Source organism: Scheffersomyces coipomensis (genome assembly GCF_036884675.1).
Source record: "Scheffersomyces coipomensis strain NRRL Y-17651 chromosome Unknown DFJ63scaffold_1, whole genome shotgun sequence".
Classification (NCBI taxonomy): domain Eukaryota; kingdom Fungi; phylum Ascomycota; class Pichiomycetes; order Serinales; family Debaryomycetaceae; genus Scheffersomyces; species Scheffersomyces coipomensis.
The window spans coordinates 2,017,057-2,031,964 of record NW_027042892.1 but is presented as its reverse complement, the minus strand read 5'-3'; the positions used below and the strand labels follow the sequence as shown (position 1 = coordinate 2,031,964).

Here is a 14,908-nt window from a genome sequence, read left to right as displayed (position 1 = left end):
TTGGGTTACTTTTACGATCTTGAAGAAAGTTTAAATCAACTAGACAATAATATGACTAACAGTGAACAACCATCGATCAAGACTTCTCTTATAGAGTTGAAGAATAGAACTTCAGGACCAAGAATTCTTTTCAAATGTGAATATGAACAACCATCTGGAAGTTTCAAACTTCGAGGTATGGGACATTTAGTTCATACTGCGATTGAAGAAGCCAAGAAATTAGGTAAAGATAAGGTAGAAGTGTTTTCATCATCTGGAGGAAATGCCGGATTGGCAGCTGCCTATGCAGCCAAGTACTATGGAGTCAATTGTACTGTTGTTTTACCTGTCATTTCGAAACCAGTGGTTATTGAAAAATTAAAAGGGTTAGGTGCCACCGTTATTGTGGAAGGTAAACATTGGGGAGAAGCTGATAATCATATAAGAAATGATATTATTGCTAATTTAGATAATTCAATTTATCCAGTTTATGCTCATCCATTTGATGATCCTTTAATTTGGGAAGGTCATGCTAATTTCATTGATGAATTAATCATTGAAAAACAATTATCATCAGAAGATTTAAACCATGTTAAAGGAATAGTTTGTAGTGTTGGAGGTGGTGGTTTATATAATGGGGTCATTGAAGGTTTAAAAAGAAACAAAGAGTTAAATGATGTCCCAGTATTAACGGTTGAGACTCATCAAGCTCCAACTTTCAAGGTTTCACTTGATGCTAATGAAGTGGTTCATTTAAAGGAAATCAAGACTTTATCAACTTCATTGGCTTCGCCATACATTTCTGGGAAATCTCTTGAAAACTATAAACTGCACAAGACTCATCATGTTGTGATTGATGATTTGGATGCTGCACAAGGTTGTATTGATTTCTATGATGAATTTGGTGTTCTCGTAGAACCTGCTTGTGGTGCATCAGTAGCCTTAGCCTTTAAGAAATCTGATTTATTAGAAAACTTTGGTGCTTTGACCAAAGATGATATTGTTATCATTGTTGCATGTGGAGGATCTGGTACCAATGTAGATACTTTAAATGAATATAGAAAACTTGTCGTAGCAAATTAATAGACCATTTATATAGAACAATAGACACCCATAGTTAACAAATTGTCACATTCAATTTTTGTTATGGTTGTGCGATTGAATTACCCAATATGGTAACCCAAAACAGTAATTTGCCATTAATAGAAAAATGATGATACTTAAACTAAAAAACTCAATCTGAAGTAATTATAACTAGTGATTAATGCTTTAGATACGAATTGATTATATTTGATAAGTTAGCTGAACCATTAACGATTCAAGTGATCGATTTATATTCTATAATTATCTTTGCATCTCATGTCTGGTCCTACGAATGTTAACTCAGGAGGAGGAGGTAGTTGGATGCCCATGTGGAAAGCAAATTCAAGTGCAACAGCAATCATCAATGAACCTGAGAATGGGAATGCTGCAAAGGCACCTTCCGTACTGAATACGACTACTAATGAAATAGATAAGAAGAAAGAAAGCACAGCTAAGAGAAGAAAACCTTCTGCTAAAGGATTGAAAGAGAAACCTTCTACATCTTCTTTGAATTGGCTAAGTTGGCCAACCACAAAACTTAAAGATGATGCTTCATTACCGATCGTAAACAATGAAGGAGATCAAGAAGAATATGGTGAAGATGAAGATGATTATGTCCCAGACGATAATGGTGATGAAATAGATGATCATGTCAGTCAAGGTAAAAAGAAAGCAGCAACTTCTTGGACCTTTTGGAATGCCACCCGAAGTCAAGGTGGTGATAATAATAATAATAATAATAATAATAACAATAATGGAAATAATAAAGATAATGATTCTAAAGCTAAAGAAAAAGAAAAGGAAAAGGAAGATTTTCCTGATTTTACAAACACTATAGTGAATTCAAATCCAGCCATACCTACTAAACAAGATCTTCTTCAGAAGGATCCAAAACCTGAAGACAGAGATGCTAATCCACAACTACCACCAACAAATAATGGAGATGATGCAGTATTATATAAACCCCATGATAATGCTAGTCAATTCAATCAAATCAATACTCATAAAAATGAAAATTTAAAAGAAAATGTCATAGTACCGAGTTGGGATTCTTGTCTTCCCCATCATTCATCAGTACTACCAAGTTCAGGTGGTATAGCCCTGTTATTAGGTGGTTCGTCTACAGCCAATCAAACAAGCATACAATCATCAAGAGTTGATTTAAGGAGTTGGCGACAGTTTTTAAGTCAGTTATCTTCCAAATTAGGATTTAGTTCAGAATCCTTAACTAGTGTTGTTGAAGATGGAAACAACGTAAATGAAGAGGCTAATAATGAAGATATAGTGGAAAAAGAGTTTAATTTATTATATGAAAGAACATATAAACTATACGGACGATCATTGGCCCGATTACCCAAACATAAACGAGCATGCTTACCAAATTACAATAAATACTATACCAGATCTTCAAATGAAGATGATGAAGTTTACAGATATGAACAACAAACACAATTAGAGGAAGATGCAACTGATCCTAATTCTATTTCAATCACGAATGATCCTATGGGGAATCTTTTAATCAATCATAGTAATAAACATCAAATCGATCATTCTGAAATCATTAGTCATAAATCAGGTCCATTAAAGAAAATTCAAAAAATCTTAATCATTGGAGTTCATGGATTTTTCCCAACAAAAATGATTAGACCATTAATTGGAGCTCCAAAGGGTACATCATTAAAATTTGCTAATGAAGCTGAAAAATCCATCATTCGTTATTGTGTGGAAAATAATCTCATAACTGAAACTGAATCAAATATTAGTATTCAAAAAATTGCTTTGGAAAAGGAAGGTAAAATATTCGATAGAGTTAATTTTTTTACGGAAATTTTAGAGAAATGGCATAATGAATTAAACAATGCTGATTTTATATTTGTGGCATCTCATTCTCAAGGTTGTGTGGTTTCAATTATATTATTAGCTCGATTAATTAGTTTAGGAATCTTGAAGGATCCTATAAGAAAGAGAATTTCAATTTTGGGTATGGCAGGGATTAATAATGGGCCATTTTATGGGGTTGATAAATCATTTTTTATGAAGGCATATTCTGCCATTGAACATGAATCACTTAATGAATTATTTGAATTAACTAAATTTACCACAGATCAATCATTGGCATATAAGAATGCCATGCAAATCATTATCAACAATAATGTTAAGTTATGTTTCATTGGTTCTATAAATGATCAATTGGTACCATTATATTCCGCATTAGCATCTCATGTCTATCATCCTAATATTTATCGAGCATGTTATATTGATCATTCAGCCCAAACCCCGTTATTCATTCAAAAATTGGTTTCACTTTGTTGTCAATTACAGAATCTTGGATTCTTTGATAATAACGTGATAAAAGAATTAAGCACGTTATTGGCAGGACCATTAACAGGAGGGGGACATTCTAAAATCTACAATGATGGGAAAGTATATGATCTTGGAGTTCAATTTGCATTAGATACCGATGATATTGTCATTCCACCTACTGGTCATATTCCCTTACTAACACGTGGAATCTCATTACCTGATCATGGCATATCTAATGGAACATATCAACCATTTGGACCTGATGCAGAAGTAGTAAATTGTCCTGTTTATAATAGAGTGTATGTGAAGGAGTATAACGTGGGTAAAATAGGTTCCAACCCATTCATATTACCATGGTGTCTTCGAGGATTATTATTCAATGTGGAGAAGAATTGGCCCAACAATAATAAATTAATCACCGTTGATAGTGGTCGTGAATTGGGGAAAAATGGCTATGATGAAATCAATGAATTGTATGAACTGTTTGAGAGTTGGAAGCCAGACACTAAGCCATTAAAGGATCTTAAGTTTAGATTGAATGGACTTCGAGTGAGTAAATTATAGCAATGAGCCATCCATCCCCCATTTTTATATATATATATATTTTAGATTAATTTATATTAAAATAATAACGCGAATTGTTTTTTTGGTTAACTAAATTTTTTGGTCTTGTGTTGCAATTACGAAAATTAAATATAATGTAAAAAATCAAATCAAAACAAATCAAGATTTTTCACTGTTATCATCATTTTACAACACCGCCTGTTGAACCCGTGTTGTTTATAAGGGGTTTCACTAGTATATCTATATCAGTCTATCAGTCATTGAAAGGGTTTGAAGTTTTCAAGTCGTCATCATTATTTAAGCGTGAGATCTTTGATATCTTACTAATGTTTATCAATTGATAGTAGAAAAATCTAAATTTAAAATACTATGTTTTCACCATATCAACAGGAGGTACAGACGCCAGATACTTCTGATCATTCTTCAGATGACTTCAACTTTAACAAGAAGTCAGAAGTAGAGATTAAGAAGGAAGAAGTAGAAGAGGAAGTACATCATGAACAACAAGAAGAAGAACTTCAACCGACTGAAACCGGGGAACCAGTATACGATGTGGAAATGACATTTGGAGACTTACTAAAGTCACAAAGACTGATTGAAAGAGCAGTGAAGTACTTGAAGAATAATTGTTCTCATAAAGAGTTAAATATCTGGAGATATAAATGTGCTTTATATGCTATTCTTTATCGAAGAGTATTAGGTGATGCCAAAATTAAAACCTTATTAAGTTTTCCAAGTATCAATGATTATGTATGTCAAAACTTCATTGATGGTCTACAACTTATGTATAAACATAATTATACTAGAGCTGAAGCTCAATCATTATTCCTTATCTTACTTCATGATGCCACTAAGAAAGGTATAGAAAAGTGGCTTCCTTCCAGAGATATAAATCAAATCATTGAATTTTCAAGATGTTTCTTTCCAAAATTCTACTTCACAGATGAAGAACGTAATCTCATACAGAAATTTGTAGATCATAAATTAACTTCAGAAGAACTTGTACTGTCATTACCATTAAGAACTAGAAAAGATATTCAAGTAAAGATAAATAGTTTAGGTGGTCCAAGATTATTTCCTAATGAGGTTAAGCCAGAAGGTGAAATAGTAAAGAAAGTCAAACCAAAGCCAAAAGTCAAAATTGAAGAACCGGTTAATACTATAGTTCCTTTGGATCACAATATAGAACAGTGTATTGCTAACGATTTAACTATTGATGGATTAAAAACATTTTTCTCCGATTCTGAAATTAAACAAGTAGTAAGTCAAATCAAACAAAATAGAGATATGGAAACTTTACCATTTACTGCTGGTGAGAAACGTCTCTTAAAGTTTCTTGTCAATTCTGATATTGGAGATAGGAAGTTATTTGAACAATTTCCTTGCAGGTCAAAAAATTATATGGATAACAAAATTACTCAAGTCAAATTCGTTTCTACAAGACAAACAAAATTTAAAAATGAAGGTGAAAGATTATTATATGAAGCTAAATGGGTTAGCTATTCTCAAGGTGAAACTTTTGGAAATGATCGAAGTAGAAGAAGAGATAGAAGAGCACTTGAACAATCATTTGAAGATATTGAGAAAGATATATCACAAGCTAAAAAGAAAGTAAAGAAATCATTGACTCCAGAAGAAGAAAAAGAACGTGAAGAAATGAAAATTTTGAGAATGCAAAAGTTGAAATTAGCCATGGAAAGAAAAGAATTAGAAAGGCAAAGAATTAAAGAAGAAAATCTTCGTAAAAAAGAAATTCAACTTAAGAATGCAGAAGCTAAGAAATTAAATGATGAAACTCAAAAACAAAAGGTAAGTAATGAACTTAAACATATATTGGCTGGAGCTGAACATTTTCAATCCGTAGTAGGAGATAAGAAAAAGGTTGAAGAAGGTCAGAAAAGAAATAGAATCAAAGCTGAAAGATATGATCCTACACCAGAACCAACTATGAGAGCTACTTCAAGACACCTTCAAAAGAAAAAGTTGAAGGAAAAGTTGAAACAAAAGCTCTTAGCACAACATAAAACTGCCAATGTGAGAGAAAGTGGAGAAAAGGGTAAAGCAGTAAGATCTAAACGCAATGCCAAGTCAAACTCAAAGAAATTCTCCATTAAGAAGGAAATCATTGAAGGTGAACCAGAAGATGAAGAAGTTGAAGAAGATACTGAAGAAGAAGAGGAGGAAGATGAGGAGGATGATGAAGAAGTAGAGGAAGAGGAAGAGGAAGAGGAAGAGGAGGAGGAAGCGGAAGTAAGTCCTTACGACCCTATCGACATAAATTCTGATTCTTTGGTACCTCTTAATGGGCGTCAATTCTTTGTTGCCGATATATATAACGAAAATCCATCTATCCCAGATCTTCACTTTGTCAAAAATGATGAACTCGTTGAAAGTGAAGTTCATGATGATTTATCTGCTGTTAAAAAGTGTATGACTGATATAAATGATAAAATTTTACTTGATGATAATTTAGCAACTGACTTAATAAAATCTCACAAGAGAAATTACAAAGACTTACCAATATCATTTCCAACCCTTCTTGATAATTCAAATGGTGAAGTAAAAGTTAATGAATCAAATAAAGTACGCGTTAGATTTTTACTTTATCCTCAACATTCAGAACAATTTTTATTGGCATCACCAAAGAGTAATGAATTAGATCCTGTTTATGAGATAATGAAATTATTCATGATTAATTATAGTTTATACTTTTCTCATTCAGAAGAAATCAAGCGAATCGTTACCGAAGAATATTGTCAAGGATTAGAGACTGCTATAGAGAATAATGATTTCGCCGAATTTATGTTTGTTATTGATAAGTGGAATGAATTAATGTTGAACTTATCACCAAACACTGCTGCTGTTGATAGCATTAGAGAATCAAAGGAAGATATCAATCATGAAGTTCGTCAATATCTTTCCAAAGAAGAGATCAAAGAACCAACACCTGAAAACATCAAATTATCAACTTTTTACTCTGAATTTATGCTGGAACAAGTCAGTCCTCAGTATCAAATTGTTAAAGAAGAAGGTGATACTCCAATTGAAAGAAAAGAATTCGTACCTAGTCATCCTGGTGAAGTCGAGGCACCAACCAATGTTTTAGATATTGAAACTGAATTAAAACCAGATAATTATAATGCATTCTTTTACAAGCGTTTACAAGAAAAGACTGATATCTCAAGATATGCTATTCAACAAATTTTATTAAGAGTATATTCAAGAGTTGTTTCCACTGATTCAAGAAAGCTTAGAAGTTATAAAGCATTTACTGCAGAGGTTTACGGTGAGCTTTTACCATCATTCACCAGTGAAGTATTAGAAAAGGTTAATTTACTTCCAAATCAAAAATTTTATGATTTAGGTTCAGGAGTTGGTAATACGACTTTTCAAGCTGCTTTGGAATATGGTGCTGCTATAAGTGGTGGATGTGAATTGATGAATCATGCCTCAAAATTAACCACCTTACAAGAAGGTTTAATTCAAAAGCATCTTGCTGTATTTGGTATAAAACCTTTAACTTTGGATTTTGCTTTACTGCAAAGTTTTGTTGATAATGAAAGAGTCAGAGACGTTGTATTAGATTGCGATGTTTTAATCATTAATAACTATTTATTCGATGGTCAATTAAATTCCGATGTAGGAAAATTGTTATATGGTATAAGACCAGGAACTAAAATAGTTAGTCTTAGGAATTTCATAAGTCCTAGATATAGAGCATCTGGAGATACTGCATTTGATTATTTCAAAGTTGAAAAACATGAAATGAGTGATTTTTTATCAGTTAGTTGGACTGCTAATAAAGTTCCATATTATATTTCAACTGTTCAAGAAAAGATACTTCCTGAATACCTTGGTAGAGATGAAACTCCAGAAGATAGTAATCCATCAACTCCATTTTCAAGAGCTCCAAGTGATGATGGTCTTTCAAGTGGGGAATTAACTCCATTGTTAACTACTACTGACTCTGATATTGCTATCAAGGATTTTCTTGCTGCTACTGATGAATTACTGTTAATCTAATCAAACCCAAAAATTATTCAAAAAAATAAAAAAATTGTATACAGTTAAAAAAGTTACACCTCTCTATTTCTATATTATTATTATTACTATGTTATTAATTAATGTTTATTGTACAATTATATATATAATACACACAAAGTATGAAAAGATTTGACTTAGACCTTTACCCTCTTCTCAATAATATCCTTATCACCATTGCTTCTCTTAACACCATTTGAAACTTGTGGTTCAACAGAAGCATGTCTAGAACTAGTATTTGAACTATCCAAGACTCTACCTCTCTTCTTAGGACCATCTAATTCTCTGGTGACGGCAAGTAATAATGTATTAATTCTTCTTCCTATTTCTTGAGGAGTTCTTGATAAAATGTACCAATCAAATCTAAACACATCACTTTGATTTATTTCTTCTCGGATCTTTTCTAATAAGTTTTCAGCAAATAAACCATATTTATGAACACAATTTAATAAGAATCGATCTTCAGCTTTAGAATAAACTCTTTTGGAGTTATTAGGAGGATATTGAATCTTTAAATCTTCTAATGGATCTTCCAAATTTTCCATTTTATATGCCAATAATTTTTCTTGATTTACCATCTTTTCTAATTTCTTTTCACTACTTTCAATTTGGGTAACATACTTGTCATATGAGTCAATCTTGGTATAATTCTCCCAAAATGCTTTGATATATCTTTCCACATCTTCAAGGGTCTTGTTACCCAAAGCTTTGGCAATCTTAGTTGAATTGTTTCTACCATACTTGGCAGATGCATGAATAAAATTAGTGAAATCTCTTCTAGTCCATCCATGGAAACTCTCAGCCAATAATTTATCTTTCAATTCTCGTTCTTCTGCAGATAATGGTACAACCTTATCAATCTTCTTTTGTTCTCTGTTTTTCTTTTGCTCTCTGGTTAAATCATCTTTAAATTCTTCAGCAAGGAATTCTTCATCACTATCACCAAAATCAGCTACTGTATATTTAAATCCAATTTCTTTTTTATATCCTAACTGCTCACGTTCGAGTAACTCGGCTAATCCTTCTGGGAAAAACTGATGATCTTGAATGTTATAAATTTTAGGAGCTTTTGGTTTAGCTTGATTGGCTTTTGTGTTTGCAACAGGTTGAGCCTTTAACACATCTTTATAATAGTTATCAACGGAGTAGGTCTGTTCTTTCCTTTCACGTTTTGATGGATTAATCCAAGTAAATCCTAATCCACCATTATTTTCCTTCTTGGCGAAATTTTGCCCATTCCATTCATAGGCTGATTGATCAGAAGTGAAATTCTGAAGATCATCTAAACCAAGCTTGTTGAATTTAGCATTTAATGTCACTGTCTTTTCAGCTCCTCTCTTTAAAATTTCTTCAATATCATCATCAAGATTCTTTGTATCTGCTTTTTGAGATTCAAAGACTTTTTTAGCACCATGTTGAATCATACCAATCAAATCATCCTTTGAACCACCTATATTGTTATTATTATTCATTTGTCTACCCTGTTGAATAACCAATTGATCTAATCTTAACTTTTGAGCAGCACGGTCTAAAACCTTTTCTTCAATGGCATTTTCAGTCACAAATCTGAAAACTTTAACTTGTTTCTTTTGACCAATTCTATGAGCTCTATCCATGGCTTGTAAATCAGCTTGTGGATTCCAATCTGAATCGAATAAAATAACTATATCAGCTGAAGTTAAATTAATACCTAAACCACCAGCTCTTGTGGTCAATAAGAATAAGAACTTATCTGAACCCGGTTCATTATATTGATCAATAGCATCAATTCTATCCTGATGCGATGTTGAACCATCAATTCTACTGTATTTATAATCACGGAAATAACAATAATCTTCAAGAATATCTAATACTCTCGACATTTGCGAAAATATTAAAACTCTAGATCCTTCCTGTGAAAATTTTTTAAGCATTTTATCAAGAATAATCATTTTACCAGCGTTGAAAATTAAATGTTCATCGGTTGTATAAGGTGGACCAGGTTCTGCTCCATCAAACAAATAAGGATGATTACAACATTTTCTTAATTGCATAACGATATTTAATAATCTTGTTTTTCCTTCTCTTTTACCAACCACCCCATTCACGGCATCTATATCCTTTTCCAATAATTTTTTATACCATTGGATTTGCATATCAGTCATTCCAATATATACATTAGTTTCAATCTTTGGTAATAAAGAAGTTTCGACATCTGATTTAACTCTTCTTAATAAGAATGGACTTAAAAGTTGATGTAATTGTTGAATGACTTTATCCTGGTTCTTGGATTTATCTTCTTCATCATCATTTCCATTACTTGCTCCTTGGTTTTCAAACCATTCATCAAACACTTCCGAATCTCCAAATACATCAGGTAATAAGAAATTTAATAAAGCCCAAAGTTCATGTAAATTGTTTTGAAGTGGAGTACCCGTAATCAATAATCTATTTTTGGAGTAGAAAACTCTAATAATTTGAGATAATGAACTATCTTCATTTTTAATTCTATGAGCTTCATCAACCACAATATATTCCCATCTGAATTTTTTCAATTGGGATTTTTCTCTTATAACCATTTCAAATGAAGTGACTAAAACATCGAAATCAGCTGTTAATAAACGATCTTGGATAAGTTTATTTCTATCTTCTTTATTACCTTGTAAAACCACAACATTTACATCAGGAGTCCATTTGGCAAATTCACGTCTCCAATTATCTAAGGTTGATTTTGGAACAATAACAATAAAAGGACCATCGATTTTCTTAACATATCTTAAATATCCCAAGAATGAAATTGTTTGTAGAGTTTTACCTAAACCCATTTCATCTGCCAATATACCACTTAATCTATTTTCATATAATGATATTAACCAGTTTAAACCTTGAACTTGATATTCTCTTAACACACCTTGTTGAACAAAGCTTGGAGATTCCGTTAATATTGTTGTCTGATGATCTTCATCATCTTGGTGTTCTTCATCTTCTAATAACTCTGCATCTTCTTCCTTTTCAGTCTTTCTTCTTCTATTTGATTTCTTTGGTTGTTGAACAAAGGAAAGTTTATTATCGATTTCTCTAATTCTTTTTTTGAATTGTTGATCTTTAGATGCATTCAAGTCGATGAAGTATCTGAATAAAGGAGTCAATCCCAAAAGGTATTTGAAACGTTTAGTTGAATCATCGACATCATTTGCTTTCGCTACTTTAGGATCACAATTCAATAAGAAACGATTTCTTCTTTCCTTTGATGTTTCTTTTATTGGAGGTTCTACAGTTTTCTTTGTTTTAGTTTCGTTGTTATCATCTGCTTCTATGGCCTTCTCCTCTTCTTCCTCTTCTTCTATTTCCACGGCTTCTTCCTCTTCGTCTTCTTGTTCTTCTTCATCTTTTACTTCTTCCTCTTGTTCTTCTTCTTCATCATCATCATCTTCAACTTCTGCTTCTTTTTGTTCTTCTAATTCCTGTACTTCTTGTTCTTCTTCTTCCTCCTCTATTTCATCTTCATCCTTATATTCATCTTCAACTTCTTCTGCTTCTTCTTCATCTTCTTCTACTTCTTCTTCCTCTTCTTCATCATCGTCATCATCTACTATGTCAATTACTTGTTTTGCAGATGAGCTTCTTGAACTTCGCGTCTTAGTAACAGGAGGTACCACGACGGGCTTTGATGGAGTCGATCTGGTTGATCTTGATCTTGAAGATCTTGTTGGAGTAGGGGGTACTGATGGTAAGGACGAAGACCGGGTTGATCTTGTGGTGGTGGTTGGTTTTGTTGTGGAAGCTGATGCTGCCTTCCGACGCAGTTGGGTCAGTCTTGCAACCATTTAATAACAATCACCTTAAAAATATGCCAAATTGAATCAATCAATCAAACAATTGCGGTAAGATATGATCTAAACTTGAGTACTGGTGGTACGAGATGGTATCACTGTTGTATATGATTGATGGGGGTCACTTACACGAAGAAAGTATGATTATAAACAAGAATAATATAAAAAAATTGGAAAACGAAAAAATGAATTGAAAAGGGGGCCAGTTTTTAACAGAAAAATAAAAATCCATGAAAAAAAAAAAATAAGACACACACTATCAACACTCTTTAGTGAGGATTTACTGAATGAGTCGCTAACTTTGATTAGTGTGTCTCAGTAAAAATTAGCGACTAGCGACTCATCCAGTCATTACTCAGAACGAAATGTCGCGCTAAAAAACGAACTTTGTCAAAAAAAAAAAGATGCCGTAAAATAAAAAATCAAAACAACGCAAAAAAAAAAAAAAAAAAAAAAAAAATAAAAAAAGAAATTTAAAATCGATAAAACTGCAATAACGAAAATATCGGAACACTGTCAGAAAAAATATGGATTTGACATTAATTTTTATGGTTAATTTCATTCTACAATTATAGTATATGGGGTGCAAATAATATATAGGTGTTTATACTCGTTATAAAACTACATTTCCGTCTAATAACCCCCAATCGATCTTATTCTGTTTCGTCAGATGTAGCCAATCATTACATTGTTTGAAAACCTTCAGAGTAAAGAATCCTCGTGATGCTGATAATGGAGATGGATGGACAGTTTCAAGGATTAAAAATTTATCACAATTGATTTCTAATTGTAATCTTGGTTTGAAATTGGCAATTCTCTTTTGGGCAGGGTTACCCCATGCCATAATAACAAATCCTTTACTACCATTATTACTGGTAATTATGGTTGAATCTACTTGCTTTGATTCATAGAAATCAATGGCAACTTTAATGATCTCTTCGGTAAATATCTCCCATCCCTTTTTAGCATGACTATTAGCCTTATGACATTCGACTGTTAAAACTGCATTTAACATCAATACTCCTCGATCGGCCCATTTATTTAAATTACCTCCTCCTGGTTTAGATCGACTTAAATTAGGTATTTCAAATTGAGGATAATCAACTTTTAAGGTTTTATAGATATTGATCAATGAAGGCGGAGGAGGTGTGGTATCTAATACTGAAAATGCCAATCCATGAGCTTGATTATGATTATGATATGGATCTTGTCCTAATATTATACATTTAATTTTATTAAGGGGTGTCAAACTTGACCATGAATAGATTTGATTAGTAGGAGGAAATATCGTTTTACTTTTATCTTTGAATTGCGATTGTAAGAACTTCTTTAAGTTTATAAAGTATGGTTTAGTCAATTCTTTATGAAGAGCTGCTAACCAACTTATATGTAAATATCGAATCTCTAACTGAAGCAAGTCTTGTTGTTCTAATGTTAATGACGCTATCCATTTCTCTTTATTGAAGTTATACAACTGACAAATTGACGAATAATCTTCTTCCTGTTGTTCTTCGTTTTCAGATTGTTCTGTATTAGTATTGTCAGTCTCATTCTCATTCTTTCCATGTTTGGCATCTTCTATTTCAACTTCCTTAATAGTTACTTCTCCTTTCAATTTTGTCTTTTTAATGCCATCTCCATTACTTTTAAAGTAGTCTGTTATGCTAACCGATCTTACAACTTCCTCTTTTGACTTCCTTTTCACTACCATTGCTTGTACTTCAGATAATCATTCAATTCTTTCCATACTAAATTTCTCATATTTAATTTTTCAGTCTATTTACATTATAACGACGCGTCATAATTTTTCAGTAAATTGATTTATTTCATCAATACTAATTAGATCTATATATATATTTGACTGTATGAATATCAGGGTTATTGAATTGATTTAGAACAATTTTGTAAATGCATAAGGATACTCATGATCTTTCCTTAACACAATACTGGTTAAACTACTATATAAGACATATAAGCCCACATTTAAAAATAAAATTAACCCGAATTTTAATTGTTCATTATCAATAACACTTTCTGATGTAATATTATATTGACCCAAATAAATTAACACCAATAAACTGGATGCTAAGGCAACATAATTTAATCCAACAAGGACAACCTCAATACCAAATTGATAATGTCTACCTCCACTAATGATAATAATCTCTTCTGATTTCCCCTTCGCTATGAATGGTACTCCCAGTTGTACAGTAAATTGATAACCACAAATGAAAATTATTAATAAAAAGATGAGAATAAACAAGATAACCTTACTCTTAGGAATGGTTCTAACTCCATTAGGTCCCTTTCGTTTAATGATAAGGATCACTAACAAAGTAACAGCAAATGTCTTTGCAAATGTCGCCACTGGACTATCTTGTCTAATTAAGATATTCTTTTGTAATCCTTCTGAAACAAATCGAGCAAATTGCATAACTTGTTCATCAAAACTAGCGGTTGGAATCTTGAATATAAAATGGGAATCATCTAATATTTGAAATGGATTAACTTCATTACCTTCAACAATGTTTAAATTGGGAGGAATCAACCAAATATGAGGTATGGTTTGAATAGCAAGATGTTCGAATATTGGTACATTTGCAGCATCGACTAAATCAATCTTAACAAAAAATAAAAGATTGGTATGTAAATAATCAGTATACCATGATTGAGCTACTCTACTGACAATTTTATCAAGATCCAGACAGACATCACAACCATGTCTACTATCACTTGAAGTCAACACGGCAATAGTATAATAATCTCTAGGACCAGTGAATAAGGAAAGATCTCCATTTTGAATTGGGATTATATAATCGCCTTGTTCATATTTAATACATTCTTCTGTTAGTCTTACTGATTGGACATGTGAGGATGTTACCAACGCTATTATACTAATTAAAGTAATTAATAATTGCACTAAACGTCGATGCATCATGATACATATGTGAATATGCAATTGAAGGAATGGATATGGCCTTTATTCAAAAACCAATTGCTTTCTTTTAAGCATATATTTTCAACTTTTTTTGTTTTCATTTTTGTTGATGGATACTCGCTATTGACATTTTTTGTTTGGCCTCGTTCTCGTTAAAATTATTCACCACAAAGACAGACAGTATATC

The 14,908-nt window shown here is 32.1% G+C and overlaps 6 protein-coding genes across 6 annotated transcripts; 3 read left to right on the top strand and 3 right to left on the bottom strand. All coding sequences in view use genetic code 12, as the record gives it.

The window, feature by feature from the left end:
* Positions 1–51: 51 nt before the first annotated feature.
* DFJ63DRAFT_310874 (L-serine/L-threonine ammonia-lyase) lies at positions 52–1,062 on the top strand (the record flags this gene model as incomplete). The annotated part of the gene is made up of 1 exon (XM_064905659.1): positions 52–1,062. One exon carries the CDS (start codon positions 52–54, stop codon positions 1,060–1,062), a length of 1,011 nt encoding a protein of 336 aa, XP_064765066.1.
* A 60-nt stretch (positions 1,063–1,122) lies between these two features.
* On the top strand, positions 1,123–4,034 carry DFJ63DRAFT_302066 (uncharacterized protein). Its single transcript, XM_064905456.1, has one exon. The coding sequence runs from the start codon at positions 1,339–1,341 to the stop codon at positions 3,928–3,930; it is 2,592 nt and encodes an 863-aa protein (XP_064765065.1). The 5' UTR covers positions 1,123–1,338; the 3' UTR covers positions 3,931–4,034.
* Positions 4,035–6,127: 2,093 nt separating this feature from the next.
* DOT1 (histone methyltransferase) lies at positions 6,128–8,035 on the top strand (the record flags this gene model as incomplete). Its single annotated transcript, XM_064906750.1, has 1 exon — positions 6,128–8,035. A coding segment is annotated over exon 1 (1,588 nt), but the record flags the coding sequence as incomplete, so codon positions are not given.
* Positions 8,031–12,123, bottom strand: ISW2 (DNA translocase). The gene has a single exon (XM_064907646.1). The coding sequence runs from the start codon at positions 11,775–11,777 to the stop codon at positions 8,109–8,111; it is 3,669 nt and encodes a 1,222-aa protein (XP_064765063.1). The 5' UTR covers positions 11,778–12,123; the 3' UTR covers positions 8,031–8,108.
* Positions 12,124–12,396: 273 nt separating this feature from the next.
* On the bottom strand, positions 12,397–13,494 carry DFJ63DRAFT_282435 (uracil-DNA glycosylase; the record flags this gene model as incomplete). The annotated part of the gene is made up of 1 exon (XM_064904648.1): positions 12,397–13,494. The coding sequence occupies one exon, from the start codon at positions 13,492–13,494 to the stop codon at positions 12,397–12,399; it is 1,098 nt and encodes a 365-aa protein (XP_064765062.1).
* Positions 13,495–13,584: 90 nt separating this feature from the next.
* DFJ63DRAFT_30824 (dolichyl-diphosphooligosaccharide--protein glycotransferase) lies at positions 13,585–14,878 on the bottom strand. The gene has a single exon (XM_064905509.1). It carries the CDS (start codon positions 14,719–14,721, stop codon positions 13,675–13,677), a length of 1,047 nt encoding a protein of 348 aa, XP_064765061.1. The 5' UTR covers positions 14,722–14,878; the 3' UTR covers positions 13,585–13,674.
* Between the last annotated feature and the right edge of the window lie 30 nt (positions 14,879–14,908).